The 18,573-nt window shown below is 39.7% G+C and overlaps 2 protein-coding genes across 3 annotated transcripts in view; one reads left to right on the top strand and one right to left on the bottom strand.

Moving 5' to 3' along the window:
* The window catches only part of LOC117941834 (NLR family member X1-like), a 10,219-nt gene extending 4,570 nt beyond the window's left edge, over positions 1-5,649 (bottom strand). The window contains exon 1 of the mRNA XM_034867006.1: positions 5,644-5,649. The gene's annotated coding sequence lies outside the window, so the exon portion shown is untranslated. The remainder of the gene's footprint in view (positions 1-5,643) is intronic.
* LOC117941832 (Na(+)/H(+) exchange regulatory cofactor NHE-RF3-like) overlaps positions 3,087-18,573 on the top strand; it is a 40,321-nt gene continuing 24,834 nt past the window's right edge. For both annotated transcript variants that reach the window (XM_034867002.1, XM_034867001.1), the window contains exons 1-4: positions 3,087-3,120; positions 6,693-6,720; positions 16,920-16,981; positions 17,087-17,298. In XM_034867002.1, coding sequence (XP_034722893.1) covers positions 3,105-3,120; positions 6,693-6,720; positions 16,920-16,981; positions 17,087-17,298 — 318 coding nt within the window. In that variant the 5' untranslated portion in view covers positions 3,087-3,104. The remainder of the gene's footprint in view (positions 3,121-6,692; positions 6,721-16,919; positions 16,982-17,086; positions 17,299-18,573) is intronic.

Below are 18,573 nucleotides of genomic sequence, written 5' to 3' on the forward strand. Positions count from 1 at the left end.
TTGCTACGTAATTGTGTGCGCATTTCATGACCAAGCAAAGCTTCTGTAGTTCGCTTTGGGTTCCGCTTTCGTGCGCTCTCCGGGTCGCTGGGGACGACTTGCGAGGGGAGGCTTGGACCCCGTTGAAACTGCGTGCAGTTCTAGTTGATCATTGTTATTAAAAACATTTGTTTTACTTTCTGTCTCTGCCACCTCAGTTTCAACCTTGCACCCTTATTAAAAAATGTTTTTCATAACCTGGGGTGCAAGTCCCAATTCTCCATTCCTGGGGTCTCATTTATAAAACTGCATCGGATCCTTACTAAAAGTGTACGTATGCCCTAAAGCCAACAATGGCGTACGCCAAAAATTCATGCAGTGGGGCCAAGTCTTCCTGCGCGCCATAACGGCCAATATGACGGTGAGACAGCGCCAGTTAAATATTAAGAACGAGTTTTGATTTAAAAATGTAGTTCGATTTTCAAATGAGTTCATGTTCACTCAGTACAAGCGCAAATAACACTGTTGGATTTTATTTTCATTACGTGGATGATATAAAAATAATATCCCACAGTATAAGCTAGAGGATAATTGGGTCAGTAAAAAAAAGAAAAGCCTAAATCCTACTAAATTTTCTGTAATCATTTGTTATGTGAAACAAATAATTTTATCTCCGGGCTTTATACTATAATTTAAATTAAGCCATTCAAGAAGGGTACAGTTTTCTCAGTCTTCCAAGAGCAAGAGAGAAATTAAGGCTGACTGTCTCCTGTGGATTTATTAAGGTCAGAATGAGTCAACTGTTAAAAACTAAAAAATAACACAATAACCAATCTGTTGCTTTCATTTAAATTTTTGACGTTTTATTTAGGATTTATTTGATCATGGTTTGATTTATTTTCTAACTGTCCTCTAAACTAAGACAATAGTTTAAATGAGTTGTTTTAGTTACATTTATTTGAGTCACAATGCAATTAATAAAACAGGAATAAATACATATAACTCAAATGTCTTTACTAAAATAGAACAAAAAAACAAATAGAAATTTGTAGGCCTTGCAGCTCCAAAGCCAGGAAGTGATGCTTTAGGTCAGTGTGCTTTTGTAGGCCCCTGTAGAAGGTGCTAAGGCTCCAGAGGTGCTGTTTGCAAATGCCTGAAGCAGTTTTTCCCACTCACTAGCATATTCAGATGTCACAGCAGGCTTTTGTTCTTGCAGAGTATGACAATTCAGTCATACCTTTCCCAGTAGCGGATGCCCCAGTTTGGATTTCACGTTTGAAAACAGAGCTGAGAAGCTGGTGAACCTTGAAGCTTTGACCGGTACTTGGTTATGTCCACTATAAAGGCCAAATCACAAAGCCACTTGCCAACACTGAGTTCCACAACCAGTTTCTGCTTCATTTCCATGCATTGTTTTACTTCCTCCCTCAGTTTATAAAACAGTGTCAGCATATCTCTGTGACACAGCCTCACAATGGTTAACCAGATCTCTGTGATCAGACTAAACATTACTCAGTTACTCTTTGAACTAGCGGCTGTTTAGCTCTCTGCTTTTAATTAATTTGATGTTGGAAACAACCGTAATCACACTGTGTAGATTAAGGGAAGGTGCACACAGACTCTCTTGATGTGTGACACAGTTGCATACAATTGAATAGTTTGGATCCAGACTGAGACAACTGAGTTTTGTTTTTTTTAACAAATGCCAAGCATGGGTGAAGCTCCATCTGTGGCAAGGCCACTAAACTTTTCAAATAGTAGCAAAACAACTTGCTTAATCAAATCTTCATATTTGGTTGTGCCATGCATGGCCTGCAGATTCCTCAGTTGTGTCAAACTCAGCAGTAATCCCACACATAAATGGCTAGAAGGGTGGTATTTTTCAGTTGTTTCATCGCAGGCCAGAGAGAAAGCCTGAATTTTTTATTGCAGTGTCCTTCTGTGTTGTTTCAATGTCTTCTGCCACATCACTACTGTTTTTACTTTGTCTAGTGCTAGCAGCTCCACAGCAGCAACAAGACACTCTTTTACAAAACCTTCTTCTGAACAGGGTTTCAGGTTCTTAGCTATGGGTTAACATCCACAAAACTAGTGTGCTTCACACTGTTTCTGTCAAAATGCAGTCAGAGTCTTTGACTTTTTTATATGCATTTGTCCTTGCAACTCATCCAGTTCAGCATGTTTTGAGCTGTAATGACGACCAACATTGGCCTTTTAAGTACATTAGCTTGCCTTTCACTTTTTTGTCAATTTTTCTTGAAAAACACAACATTCTGCATCTGCTTTCCTTTTCTCAACAGTCGTCACTATGCATAACACCGATGACACAAAAGTTTACTAAGGTCATGTACCTGTTGCGTTCAAGTTCACTGCTACCAGGACAGGTATACAGTCGGAGGGGACCACCCAGAAACCTGACTCTGTTATGATAGTTAAAATAGTCAATGATATAAAATAATATTATTGATTATTTTATAATTAACTGCTGTCTAGAGATATTTTTATATTTGAGTTATTTTTATTGATTCTGAATTGACCCGCAGGCCTGATTCAACTGTCTTCCGGGTGGCATACGGCCCAGAGGCCGGAAGTTCCCCACTCCTTGTATGAACCAAAACAGTTTTAGACAAATGAAGAATACATTATTATTGGACCAATGCAATGTCAACCTTCTATTATGGTTGTTAATTGGTTGGATAGGATCAGCTATAATTGGCACTCACCCCAGCGCCTTGCTGTTTTGAGCAATGTTGTTATCAAATACATTTTTAAAAAGGGAAGAGGCATTTTTTTATCTCTTGTCTAGGCAGCACTTCCAGTTTGAGAGATTGTTTGACACATTTTTATTTCTCATGTGATGACAGCCGACAAATGCTAGCGACATTTTCAGCTAAATTGTAACAGTGTTTTCTATTCCACCATAATGTGTGACTTTCAGCACCCAGCTTTCCTCTAACAGTCAGTCAATGTTTAACCTAGATGACTGTGGAGAAAGGAGTTGCCATCCCACCAGCTGAAGGAGGCTTTTATTGTCTGTGTGTGGTGCACAGCGTCTCAGTCTGAGCAGGACTATACACACACACACACACACACACACACACACACACACACACCCTCAGGACTCCATGAGGTCCACCACAGGTAAGCTCTTTCTCTTTCTCCTTGACAAACTAATGACTATGATTTGAATAGTTCAATCCGTGCCGATCGGTCTTGACATAATTAACAATTAACAATAACTTGTGGAGAAGTCTTTATGGCTCTGGTGGTTACTATTACTTGTGTGCTGTATTTGAAAGTAAAATTGTTGTGCTTGTTCTCATAATGTTTTAGGAACTGTTTGGTCTGTTGTCTAAAATCTCATAGGTGCTACACTACACCACTGATTTTGATCTAACCCCAAACAGTGACTCCAATTGTTTTCCTTCTAGTTAAACATTGCCCATTCAAAGTCCTTGTCTGGATACATTTTTACAACACTGAGGCTTTTACAATTTCTAATAGATGCCTCTGGAGAGAAGAGACCATTGAGAGCAGTTAATTTTTCTTTTTGTCAGCACAGTCCATGTACAAAAATACAGTCCCCCTGCCAAAAATACTTACTAGACCATTGAATGTAGATTCATTAGTCATTCAAAATAGTACAAAACAAGAATTTTTAGAAAATCAGTTTTTTTAAACTATTTGTTTTTAAAGGTTTTTGTCATTAATATGAACCAATGGGCTTGGAGCTGAGAGCCACGGACAGGAAATCAGACAGCATTGAGAGACAGACAAACATGTTGTTGGGTTGGGTCTACACATGAGATATGTTGACAGGTTTTTACTACAAATTTGACGAACTTGTACTCTTCTTGAATATTTTTTTGCATGCTACTTAAACTTGTAATTCACTTCAGTACTGTTACTGCTACACTACTGTTACTACTACAGTCACTTACTGGTTGTATACCATAAGAGTTCAACAGTTCACACAAAGGACCGGTGATTAAGTATTAAATCTTGAGCCTAAACGTTTTTTTTTACTACACTACATTCAGAGGGAAATATATTAATTTCAACAAAATGATCTTGCTTTTTACATAATATATATCTTATACAGTGTGTCCCAAGTCAAAATTATTATCATTTGGGATTTTTATCTAGTAATGTGTGTAGTTTACACCTATAATTTTTTCTATCTATCATTAAGTTAATGATAGATAGAAAAAATTATAGGAAGAACATAGGAACATTGAAAAGTTCCTTTGATTGATCTTTTTTAAGATGGATAGGCCATTGTTAATTTGATGACGTTGCCTCTATCCGGTCAGGGAGTGCATATTCTGCTCTCAAGCTCCAGACAAAATGGCCAATGGCTCTATGTTATCTTGGGTGCGTGCAATCATTATAGTGTGGTGTTATATGCAAAAAATGTAAATACTAACAAAGACAGTAGAATGAAATCATAATTTTTCTAAGAGCGATACACAGTCCTACTTAGTATTTCATATATGTAAATAAAAGTATATATATGGTACATTCATTGTGAACATACAGTGACAATTCATTTAACCTTTAGGACTATGGGACTAAACTAAATTAATTAGACTAATCTAATTTTACTATGTATTTATTTCAAATTAAATTGAAATAAAAAAACAGAAGAGATTCATAGACAATAAATGGATTTTATGGATTGTGTTATGTTTTGCTTTAGATATAACTTATCTATCTATATGACTCTTAATAGAAGGAATAGACAATATGAAAACAAAAAAATAAACGGGCAGTAAAATAGTGTGTGTAAGAAGATGCTTCTCTCCTCTGCTCTCCCTGTATGTTATCTTAATTTTAGTTTTAGCAATCTGGTGAAATGCAGCCAATGAATATGAGTGTAAGTTAGAAACAGAGCAAGACAATACTGTTTAAATGGCCTTCAACTGTCAGACAGACCTCAGACAGCCTGCTGGTCTCTGTTAGTGAACTGACACTTGTTTTTTTCTCACAAATACAGTACACAAGTGATCAACACAGTTACTTGTAATAGAATCAGAATCAGAAAATAATTTATTACCATTTATTACTAGGAATTTGCCTTGGTGGATGATTCATATATCGTATACGTATACGTATTCGTATATGTAATGTACAGGTATATAGTACATGATGTACGCTTGCATCATGTGTCAAGGGTTAAAAGACTGCCAGTGGTGGTTCCGGGCCTTGCATATGAGACCAACTTGTGCTGTGAGGTTCTCTATGGCTGAAATGCACTTCCGGATCATTCCCGGCCCACTATAACCCATTATTGCAGTACTTAAAGTACCAGTAGGACAGAGCAACGTCAAAAAAGATGATTTATTTAAAGTATGCAGAATGCTGTTGAACAGTGTTTGCTCAAAAGGTTGAAATGAAGTGATGTTATAGCTGAGTCACAATGAAGGGGACATGCTTTTAGTGGGAGGAGACCGATTGTAAAATAAACTTAGAGTATAGATATTTGTCTGCTCTTTAGGGTCTTTGGTTTGGGAGTGGAATCAGGAATGGAGGGAAATTAGGGGATTGGTTAAATGACTGTTCCAAAGCAGGACAGGCAACTTCTGAAGAAAAAGGAACATGCTTTGAATTAGTACCAACATGACAGAGCTGTGAAAATCCTTTTTTATTAAAGGCTCAATTGACTGCACAGGTGTGCCTCAGGCTGGCCAAGATGGGGGGGAGACTGAAAACCATTCAGTATCTGGTGTGACCACCATTTGCAGTTTTTGCAGTGCAACACATCTCCTTTGCATATAGTTGATTGTGGCCTGTAGAATGTTGGTCCACTCCTCTTCAATGGCGGTGTAGCATTTTGATATGCTACACCTGTGAGGTGGATTGATTATCTCTGCAAAGGAATAGTGCTCACTAACACAGATTTAGACAGATTTTTGCACAATATTTAAGAGAAATAAGCCTTTTGTGTACATAGAAAGATCTTAGATCTTTACTTGAGCTTATAAAAAATGGGGGCAAAAACAAAAGAATGTTTTCAATAAGGACTGTCAGTGGTATTGATTTCGAAAGAGCTACAGCCAGTGGGGAAACACAAACACTCACTCACTCACTCACTTATTCATTGATATACTTCTGCGTTTATAGGGCTGGCTTTGCATTGGTAACCTGAAGAGGCAGATGGTTTGTTACAGAGAACCTTTTGAAAAGCCGTTATTAGAAACTGTTTGGAAAAGGGAGGTACTTAAAAAAAAAAAAAGCAGGCAGGGGATTGGATGAACCATTTGTCTATCATGTTCCCATTGTTGTTTTATCACACACACCTAAACCACCCATGTAGCTGTCAGTCGCTTCTTACAAGACGGTGGTAGGTTCGGAAAGCTGCTGTTCAGGCAAAAACGCATAACTTTAAGCCTCGTAATAGGGATCTTTGTCTGATGTGTCATCCATTCATCCAGCCAAAAAGGAGCCCCAGTAGAGCCTACAGTGTGAGTTAGTGCTGTTCCATACTTTTGGTCAATGTTTCATCAGAGTTGTCCTTTATATTCAAGTTACAGCACTCACTGATACTTGTCCATTGTAAATAATATAAATAATACATTTTGGACAAACATTGAATACTGTTAGAGATCAACTAAATGTGTCTGGGTCCTCGTGATCATAACAGAGCAAGATTACAGCTGTCTGTGGATGCAGGAAGGTACAAGTATCTTAATGTGTCACTGTCACCCCCACAGGCTGCCAGGATGCAATGGAATTTCCACGGTAAGTACAGCTTTAGATTCACTGTCTTACCACTACTGTAATACATCATAATGAACAGAAATCTGCTGCTTTTTAAAGGATCACACTTATGTTTTAGACCATTCCCTAAATTCTATATACCTTACAATAATTCAGTTTATAACACATGTTAAAATTATTTAAAAAAGCATTTTCCCTCCCACTTCAATAAATGGAAATATTGTGTGCTGCTCGCAGCTGACATGGACAAAATTCAACACCAACCTCTTTCCAGAAATAAATCTGATACTTTTAGGACACTGCCAACAGTTATCATTGAACTGTTACCCTGTTGAAAGTATGTTGTGTTCATTGCCATGCAGTGATGATATGACTTTGATAACACGGAGGCAGATAAAAGCTGAACTGTGAGCTTCTTATCTTCTGGATACATTCAGCAGCCATGACCACAAGGAAATGTTATCCTCTATGCAACATGTGTTCATCTTACCAACCCTATCAGCAGACAACAATGTTGTTATTCAACAATCTTGCAAAATTTCAGATTACATTTGGTGACAAGGGTTTTAATATTCCTTAAAGTGGCATTTAGATTTCAGTCCTGAATATATTTTTCTTCAAGTAAAAACAACTGGATTGAGCTGGGAGTATAGTAGTCTATATCCTAGAAGTTCCACTTCCATGATTGCTCCGGTCCCGCAGGAATGCCGCCAGATGCAAATCTTTCGCCAACGTCCGTTTCCTTATGCTTTCTTTGTATTTTAATTTTAAACTCCTGTACATTGATGAGTTCTCTTGTTAAATATTCTTCAGATCTCTGCAGGGTAAATTGAGACAGCTAGCTAGATCTGTCCAATCTGAGTGAAAGGAAAATATTCCAGATTACAGCTTTAAAATATGTTGTTGTAGCCAATTTTGATGTGTGTTTTTTGTTAGTGGTGAATTGAATAGGGGTGATGCTCTTTCAGCGTAGGCAGGAAATCACAGTGGTTACGGACCGCTAAATGAGGAAGTCACAGGTGAATATTGTGAGGGGCATTACGATCTGGGAAGCCACCGTTTTTCCACCGTCGACGCGTGCATGTGTGTATTATCGGGATGGATTTTGTCACGTCCCTCCGTTGGCATCGTGCCACCCTATGTTTTTTGCATACGTATGAGCTCAATTTACATCAGTAATGCAACTAGCAGTGTTTTTTAAGTAGTTTTATTCTGCATAAAATGAAGTGTTAACCACATGCCATGGCAGACCTGTGCATTTTTTGTGGTACGATCGCCATAACAACAGTTGATAAACTATGCTTCAATGGATCACACGTATGTTGGGAAGGCAGACGCACAGCGATCCAGCTGATTCCAGTCAGTGAACGCTGACAGGAGAAATTGCACGCTGATAATTGAAAGTGGGCTCAAGCAACACTGATGAATAATGATAGGATTGTTTTGGAATCGTTATTAGGCTCGGTGGAAGAGATTGGACTTCTCAAATCTCAGGATACAGGTAAATCGTGCTTCAATTTTAAAATAAAGCCTTAGAGCTTGTCTAAAATTATCAAAATGAGTAACGTGGATTTGAATGCACCTGAACTTGGGAAAAGACCAGTTAAACTCGCAGTTAAAGCTTTGGGAAAAAAAATATTATCACATTAAAAGAAAAGGACCCTTTAGGATAAAGAAACTACAAACTGAAACAGGAAGTTGAGCAACTGATGCTTTCAAAAAAAGTGTCCGGTTCAGAGCACATATTATACATTTCTAAAAATGAGTGTGGCAACAGAGTTGCATGAATCATTTAATCATTGCTATCAAAGGTGGACGTTTCAAGAAAAAACAAATGGTTTGAAGCCCAAATGAAAAGCAATACAAAAATAATTAAAAGGATTAAAAAGTGGTTGCTAACACTAAAGTGCAATGCAAACGTGATGATGGTGACAATGGGTTGACATGACTGTGATCACTGATGATATTGGTCCAAATGACAGTGTTTCTAATGTTGGTGGTAAAAGGTACACATCAGCTTCCTGCTCCAGCCACAGGTCTTTAAAGTCGTCAACCTCCTCTGCGTACCTCGAAGCAGAGGCTGAAAAGGCCGCTCTTCTTGCTATGGCAGCTACACTAAAAAAAAAGCATGAACTGGAGGTAAAGGAGGTTTGTCCTAATTAGACAAAGGAGGTGGTTAAATTGTAAAGTCAAATTGTTCCTCACACAGCAAAGGTTATGGGGCTTAAGTACAGAGGTTCTGATGTGCAAAGCTCCAGTGCACATTCTGATGGAATGTATACATATATGAAAAGGTCAAAATACAGATTCTCTGCTATGGAATTTGTCCCACAAAGTTCAAGCCATCATTTTGATCATCCACCCAAAGGAGGCATCAAAGCTACAGTGTCAATGCGGGCACAACCTAATGAAACCAGTTGTGGTAAAATGGTGCTGCTTCTCCTTTAAGTAAACTCCGTGCGTGTGGGTTTAAGTGGACAAGAGAGAGGGAGGGAGCAGACGCTGAAATGTGACCGGAGCAGAGTTAGCTAGTGGATTAGGTTGTGTACACTGTTCGGTGTTAGAAATAAAACTCCAAAATAAAGCCAAGCTCATCATTTGCTCACAAGAAACGGGATTTTAACCCCAACATTGTTTACCTTATAACGTTGGCCCTGGAGGACAAGTCCCCCCTGGTTTTCTTACCACGGTCGGAAAAGAGGTAATCAGGAAATGTTAACACTGGCGACCACGAAGGGACCGAGAGCAGTGGTGATCATACAGTGACAGTAACTGGTGAGATAAACCGGAGGAATTAGCCTAATAGTGCCTGTTTCCCCTTCACTGATTAAGTATCCAAGATGGCAGCCTCCAGTCAGCCCCTCGCGGCTGAAAGTAAACACACATGTTCGGAAAAATGAAAAATGCTGTAGTTCCCTCAAAGACGTTGACCATGGCCATACATTGCAGCAAAAGGAAAATCCAGAAATACATACAAACCCCCCTCCCCTCCCCAAGTACGGACAAAGTAAATCACATGTTTGCCGGCCCCACCCTATGCGTCAGCCTTTGTCTGAGGGTGAGGATGACTACAATTACATGGAAAGAGTCCCCATTCTGCGTCCTGGCCAGTATGATGGCACCACACCGTGGAAGGAGTTCTACACCGGTTTGAGAGCTGTGCCAAGGCTAATAACTGGACGAAAAAGACTGGCTGTCCAGTGAAAATTCTGCCTGGTGGGTGCAGCAGGGGCAATCGTCCACAGTAATCCAAGGTCAGATCAGTAGGAGGAAGTCAACACTGCTTATGGCCCCTCTTATGAGCACGCTGCTCCAGTGGCTATTAAGCTGAAACTGCGTGTTCACAAGGCAGGTGAAACTCTCCATGAGTTATAAGATGACATATACAGCAAAGTGTCAGTGGCTTACAGTGACAGGACCGAAGAAGAGCAAGATGCTATCGGTGTCGAGATTTTCACCCAAGCAGTAGGAGATGCAGGGATTGTGCAGAAATTGTTAAAGAAATTTCCCCACACTTTAGCGCAAGCTTATATTGCTTGTTGGTATGAGACCACCAGGCGAGAAGTATCACATGTCACCAGCCTAATGCAGTCAAGGCTGCACAGCGTGCAAGAACCGAAACCGCTCACTGCTGTGGTCAGGGAAGGAGCGGAACATGGGGAGACAGGTGCTGTAGTGACTAACAACAATGCACACCGTGAATTTCAACGCACACCATCCCCCTCGTAAAAACTAAGGACATTGAGTGGTAAGAAATTCGCTGTCACAACTGTTTGGGCGTTGGTCACATGAAGAGGAACTGCCCTTTTCCAAGGAAAACATCCAGAAGCCAGCCTCCAACAGCCTTCCAGGAGAGCTCAGAGCCTACAGTACTTCATGTTAAAGGTCATTGTCAGGAAATTAGCATTCATCTTCCAATTCAGGACCTTGAGATCAGTGCTTTTCTGAACAGTAGGGCATGGAGAAGTGTTTTGCCCCTGCACCATTATAACGCCATCTACTCAAATGCTCGGACCCCCACTACAGCCCTTGACTGTAAAGACACTGCTGGGGCTTGGGCATGGGGACGTTCCTGTCAATGAGGAGGCGTACATTCCCATCCAGATCAATAAAGTGCTAATTGCTCGTGTCCTGGTGGAGGCACAACCTTTAAATTGCGGGCCTCTCCGCATCTTTAATCCTGAAAATACAGCTGTAACTGTAAAACGGGGAGTTATTGCAGATTTTCTTCCAACTGCAGAAGTCACAGCCGAGGCCAGGGAGTCAGAGCACCCTACTGTTCCCCAGCACCTGCAAGAACTCTACAACCAGAGTGCGGCAGAGCTCGAGCGAGTGGAGCGGCTTCAGCTACCCCAGCTGCTGTGCACCTACAGCAGTGCGTTCTCTACCGGACACAGCAATCTTGGCTGCACAAACCTGGTGCAGCATGACATCATGACACGGCAAGGGGTTGCTGTCAAGCAGCCACCACGTCGGATGGCACGGGAAAAGCAACAGGCTGCTGACCAACAGGTGGAGCAAAGCCTGCAGGCTGGATGGGCCCGTCGTAGCCACAGCAGCCGGGCTTCGGCCATAGTAATGGTGCGTAAAAAGGATGGAACGTACCGCCTATATTCCGGATATTGGAATTGAATAGTTAAATTGACCGCAGTTGGAAAAGAGATAATCAGGAAAGGTTAACACAGTGTACAACGAGGTGGAACAAAAGCTCATGCTCTGGATCACAAACCAAGCATGCCTTAACAATCTCAGCAAACCTATCACACCACACATCCCACACAGGAAACGGCTATGCTTTCCACGCAGGAGTCCATACAGCTTGATGGTTTAGTTCAAACCAATGTTAAACAAGAAAATCTTCTCACTATTATGCAAAGGCAAAAAAACATAACTGCTTTACTAGTGCAACAGCAGCACATTCATTAGAGCATTTGAAAATGGAGTGGAAGGAAAGGCTGCTAGCAGCACAGATTGTTTTGTTTGTAAGTACAGATACACTGCTTTTGAGTTGCATGAGAGGCACTGTCGATGAGCAGGTTTCAGTTACATTGTCAGTTTTATTGAGAGGCAAGTATCTATTGCCTCTGATCCACTTTTTGGAAACATTCAGGACACATTCATCTTACCAATAAACATAACGTTGGACATAAAATCTCACAGGTTTGCTTCAAGGGAGGAGGAAGCAGTTTTGCTACCTCCGTGGAAGCTGTTAATACTGGAAACACACATCAAGAGCAAAAAGAGCAAAATGTAACTGATAAGTAAACAAAGGTGTCATGTCTGTGTGGGGAGGACCACAGATTGGAGTTGTGCCCCAGAATGGAGAAGAAGCTGCACAGAAAGAAAAATGACTTTCTGATGGTGAATGGTGTTTGTTTTGGGTGTTGGACTGTTGGACACATGAGCAAAGATTGTCTTTTTTTTTTAATTAAAGTGTTTATTTTTATTTATTTTTTTAAACACAAACATTTACAAATACCAAAAATAATACAAAAGAAATAACAAAAAACAACCAGAGCAAAAGGCAGTAACAACTAAACTTAAAGGACAACACCCCTTGTACCACTACCATGTTTATGATTATATCGACTGTATTGTGTTTGAAGCATGTGTGCCAACACATACTTAATGTATCAATCTCTTAATATATAAACAGAAATAGTCCCACACTAAATGAAACTTCCCTTTGATATTGCTACTTCTGGCAATCAAATATTCGTAGGATGCAGTCTCCGTCATCAGTTGAGTCCAGTCTGTGAGCCCCGGCGTGTATGTACTATTCCAATTCCTCAATATCAGCCTTGCTGCAGTGATGAGACCTGCGGTTATTAGTGCATGCGTCCTTTGCTGGTTCCCTGCGGCAAAAGTGTGCAATCTCCCAAGAGACAGAGCAGTGGAGGTTCCGGTAACTTTTTACCCAACCAGTCTCCCAATTTACTCAATACTGCTTTCCAGAATGGTAATACCACAGGACATTCCCAAAAGGCATGCAAAAATGCACAATTTTCCCCCTTACATCCACCAACATCTTTTGTCTTCTACTAAGCCCATACTGAAAAGCTTCAAGGGAGTATAGTATTATCTATGTATGATTTTATAATGAGTAAATTTGCTTCCAACATCCCTAGTGGCCCAGCCAACCTTGGTAACTATATTACGCCATTTATCCGTATCTATTTCACACCATAAATCCCTTTGCCATATCAATCTACGATTCTCAGTGCTCACACTCAGTGAATCCATCATATTCTTGTAAAATGTTGAAGCACTATGCATTGTATTTGGCAAGTTAAAAAGATTTTGCAACATATTAGAAACGTCTATACTTCTATTAGGTGGGAACACACTTTACACGCTGCTCCTCAGTTGTAAATATTTCCGAAATTTACCCCCTCCCTCCAAAAGAAATTAATCCAATAGCTCCTGATATGACTTAAAGACTGCACCCTTATATAGATCCTCAATCACACATATACTTTTCCTCTGCCAAGAATCCCAACAAATGGAACGTTTACTTATAGCAATACGTGGATTATCCCATATGGAGGAGTACCCCTGTTTGTATTGTGATTTCCCCATCAACCTATGCATCTCAGACCACACCCATTGAGAGTGCTTCAGAATGGGATTTTTTTTCCCCTCTACCAATTTAACCTGAGAGAGAGCCTGTATGGGTTTGGAGGGAGCCACCACAGCCATTTCTAACTTCACCCAATCCGGTTGAGAACCATAATCCCCCCCAATGCCTCACCAATTTAGCCAATTCAAAAGCCAAGTTATATATTTCTACATTTCGAAGGGCCAAGCCTCCCTTTTCAATATTAATCCTTGGCTTTTTTCCATTCCACAAATAATCTTTAACCATTTGATTATATTGCTTATATATGCCACTAGCAACACTCAATGGCAACATCATTGATATATAATTAAATTGTGGCGCAATCACCCGCTTAATAGTATTCATTTTGCCCCACAAGGTAAGATTAATTATCTTCCATCTATCCAGATTATTTTTCATCTCTTGAAGTAATGGCATCAAATTAATTTCTGCTATATAAGACAAGTCAGCATTTAGCTTTAATCCTAGGTATTTTTATTCCCACTGGGATCCATCTAAATTGAAAGTTAGAGAGCTCTGACTGAGCGCAAGACCTAGAAACAGGCATCACCTCTGATTTCTGCCAATAAATTTTGTATCCAGATATTTGGGAAAAGGTTTCAATCTTATTTAGGATTATGGGAATAGAATTAGCCGGGTCCGAAATAAGCAACAAAATATCGTCAGCATATAAAAACAACTTATGTTCTATCCCACCACCCCACACCCCTTTAATACCTGTATCAGCTCTTAAAGCTATAGCTAGCAGTTTCAGAAATATAGTGAAAAGCAGTGGGCTCAGCGGATCCCCCTGTTTCTGGCCTCTCATGATGCCAAAGAAGGGAGATTTCAGGCCATTAGTTAGAACAGATGCCTTAGGGGACAAGTAGATAATCTTAATCCATTTAATGAAATCCCCTCCAAATCCAAACACCCTCAGTGTATAGAAAAGGTAAGCCAGTTCTACCCTGTCATATGCTTTTTCTGCGTCCAATGAGAGCGCTGCGGTGGGAGTGTCAGCATTACGACTTGCCCACATAAGATGTAATAACCGCCTAACATTATCTGATGAAGAGCGCCCTTTGACAAAACCTACTTGATCTGCATGAACTACATATGGCATAGATCTTTCTATTCTTGTGGCAAGCAGCTTAGTAAGAATTTTGCCATCAACATCTATTAAACTTATGGGTCTATAACTCCCTGGGTCTGTAGGGTCTCTGTCTTTCTTCAGGATTAACGTAATCAACGCCTCACTAAACGTCTCTGGTAGTTGCCCCACATCAAGCGACTCTTTATATACTTTGAGCAAAGATTGTCATAGAAGTCTGTCTTGGAAGTTGTTTAACCTGAAATATCCTACCTGCCTCCACATCCATTCAAAGGAAAAGAAAATCAAATCAGAGGGGACACACCAAGAAATAAGCTATGCAATTTCTTCTAAGACTTGTGGCCAAATAGGGGCCGGTTTGCAAGACGGTGTTTTGCTAATTGTGCCTGTACAAATCAAGGCTATGAAAGGCAATAAGATTCTAAAAACGTATGCATTTTTAGATCCCGGCAGTTCAGCCACCTTCTGCTCTGAGCAACTCATGAGGTAACTAAAGGTGAGAGGGAGAAATGTCAAGATCCTGTTGAGAACCATGAACCAAGAAAAGTTTGTCGACAGTCATGTTGTCTCAGGACCGGACTTTCTTTGAATTGCCTGATGTATTTACACAATCTGAGATGCCTGTGACTCGTGATAACATTCTACGACAAGAGAGAAGTGCCTGGCCGCATTTACACTCAATGGAAATCCCTGTCATCGATGCTGATGTGGAGTTGTTGATTGAAACCAACGTTTCAAGAGTGATGGAACCATGGGAAGTGGTAAACAGCAAGGATGGAGAACCCTATGATGTCTGAAACCTATTGGGATGGGTTATCAATGGACCACGGAGAGGAAGCAATGATACTGGGCACGATTATGGCCAAAATGATGGTCCCGATTATTTTGATCAATACTGTGATCACGATTTGATTTTAACAAAACAAATGTTATTGTCACATAGGCTATTTATAACTGCTTTCACATCCATATTATGCTACATTCTTCTCATGTTGAAGTTGTTTGTTTTATAGACAAACGGTTGCATCACATGTAAATAAAAATTAGCTATCTGAAATAAATAGTGTAGGATTTCTTTTTTTAAATGTATCTCTGAGAAAGCTCCTTCACTTGTTTTTAACAATAACTGTTTAAAAAAAATAGGGTGAGAGAGGGAGTGCAATGGACGCCACTCACAGAGAGACGGCTGACTCATTATGAATGGGTCCAGCACGGGTAAAAAAAATATTTGTTTGATAATGCTGCAAATAAGCATTTGAACACCTGAGTGACTATCAATGTTAATATTTGGTACAGTAGCCTTTGTTGCAATTCCAGAGGTCAAACGTTACCTGTAGTTTTTGACCAGGTTTGCACACACTGCAGAAGGGATTTTGGGATGTTACTCATCTTTCTTCTTCCTCCAAACACGGTTGGTGGAATTAGATAGATAGATAGATATGTATTGATCCCAAAAAATGGGAAATGGTGTTACAGCAGCACACGTACATTAGTCACACAACACAGAATATAAATATAAAAGAGATACGAGGAAAAATATATATACGTACAGTATAAATAAAATATAGGAATAAAACATAAGAACAATTACGACCAAAAGGTTCTATTTTGGTCTTATCTGACCCCATGACTTTCTCCCATGACTCCTGGATAATCCAAATGGTCATTGGCAAATTTAAGATGGGCCTTGACATGTGCTGGTTTAAGCGGGGGAACCTTCCATGCCATGCATGATTTCAAACCTTGACGTCTTAGTGTATTATCCACAGAAATCTTGGAAACGGTGCTCCCAGCCCTTTTCAGGCCATTGACCAGCTCCTCCTGTATAATTCTGGGATGATTTCTCACATTTCTTAGATCATTGAGGTGAGATCTTGCATGGAGTCCCAGTCCAAAGGAGATTGAAGTCATGTTTAGCTTCTTCCATTTTCTAAGGATTGCTCCAACAGTGGACCTTTTTTCACCAAGCTGCTTGGCAATTTCCCCGTAGCCATTTCCAGCCTTGTGGAGGTGTACAATTTTGTCTCTAGTGTCTTTGGACAGCTCTTTGGTCTTGGCCATGTAAGTAGTTGGATTCTTACTGATTTTATGGGGTAGACAGGTGTCTTTATGAAGCCAACTACCTCAAACGGGTGCATCTAATTTAGGATAATAAATGTGGAGGTGGACATTTTGAAGGCAGGCTAACAGGTCTTTAAGGGTCAGAATTCTAGCTGATCGACAGGTCAAATACTTATTTGCAGCTGTATAAAACAAATAAATAGTTAAAAAATAATTCATTGTGATTTCTGATTTTTTTTTTTGAATATGTCTATCACAGTGAATATGCACCTACGATGAACATTTCAGACCCCTCCATGATTTCTATGTGGGAGAACTTGCAAAATGGCAGGGTGTTCAAATACTTATTTTCCTCACTGCAGTTTCTTTCATTAAAATGAATTCTACATGAAGTTCCCCTGCTCTGCTAGACTGACATACTGATTCATGCATTTTTTCTCCTTACATCAGTTTCACCTTCAATCCAAAGGAAGGGATAGATAATCCAGCTTTGGTCATCACTGATGATATTGGTGAGGTTTAATACCTTTACGTATACAATCTGTCAAACGTCCTCTCCTAAAATCATTTTTCAGTGTCCCCCTAGTTTTAATTGTCTGTACTAACTATGTGTGCAGAGCCTGATCATAGCCTCATGCCCAGACTGTGCCATCTGAAGCGTCTGGAGGGGCAGAATTTTGGTTTCTACCTGCATATGGACCAGCGCAGCCAAGGCTTTGAGATCAGAGATATTGAGCCGTGGAGTCCTGCAGAGCACAGCGGTCTCAGAGACGGAGACAGAGTGCTGGAGGTCAACGAAGAATTTGTGAACAACATGGAATTCTACAGGGTAAGAGTCTAGAATTTGGCATACTAATGAAGTGCCCATTCCAAACATGTCTGTTGTGGTCTTGGGCTAACAATGCTAGAGTACATGTCAAACACTTGAAATGTTGGAGTTTGCTTCAATGTAACATCCTTATCTCTCCAGTCTTACCTTCTTAATCTGTGTGTTTGTTCTACTCCCACCCACACCCACAAACATTTTGACCCGTGGTGGAATGTGACAAAAGTGCATTTACTTGAACTAGTACTAAACACTTTTGAGGTACTTTCAGTATTTCTATTTTCTGCTAATTTATACTACTACTGCACAACATTTTAGAGATTTCTCTACTCTTTACTCCACTTTATTTGACAGGTCTAGTTACTTTTTAGATTCAGATTTTACAAAACATAATCAAATAACAAATTATGATTCATTATTATACATTAAGCTACCCTGCAGTACATAAAATAATTAAGCCACACCTTTACCAGCTACAGTTCAACAATTGTAAGGACTAATATGGGCTGAAATAACGATCATTTTTCCGACCATTTTCTCCAGTCTTCCTGTCACTAAAATGTCTGATAATATAATAGCATAATAATACCATGTCATGTGTAATCAATTGTATCTCTAGTAGTTTAAATTGTATTATTGAAGTTTTTTTTGATTGCTAAACAACATTGGGCACAACTGGAGCTACATGTGCATAACTACAGTCTGCACAGCAGCAGTTCATGTGAACCAAACTCTAGTTTGTTTTTCACTGCTTGAACACAGTTTTCAAAACTCTACACACTTATCCCATGGCTCTAAACACAACCTGCACAACACTGGATTTACAGCAGATTTACAGCAGTTTCCTGTTCTAGACTTGTAAGTGAATACATACTGTATATACAGTATACAGGGAAAGCGTAAAATGCATTTTTTGGAATTAAAAAATTACCAAATAACAATGAAACAGTTATACATTGTACAGTTTGAGAGAAGCAGTGTACAGGTAAAAGAGCAAAGATACCAATATGTCAAGGTAAGATGTCTGAGAAAAGCGTTTCCGTTACCATAGTAAAACTGCACACTTACAGTTTTTCACAAAGTAATGGAGGTTTAAGCAATGGGAACACAACAACAGTATTTATAGATAATGTATGTTCATGGCAAGAGAAGACATTCAATTTGAGAAAAAAAACTTGTAAAACTTCTGTTACGTACCATTAATTTGTGACATTAATAGTAATTACGTAAATTACTTCAGACAAAATAAAAATATCTATTTACTGTAGGTAAGCAAAC

Source organism: Etheostoma cragini, chromosome 3 (assembly GCF_013103735.1).
Source record: "Etheostoma cragini isolate CJK2018 chromosome 3, CSU_Ecrag_1.0, whole genome shotgun sequence".
Lineage (NCBI taxonomy): Eukaryota > Metazoa > Chordata > Actinopteri > Perciformes > Percidae > Etheostoma > Etheostoma cragini.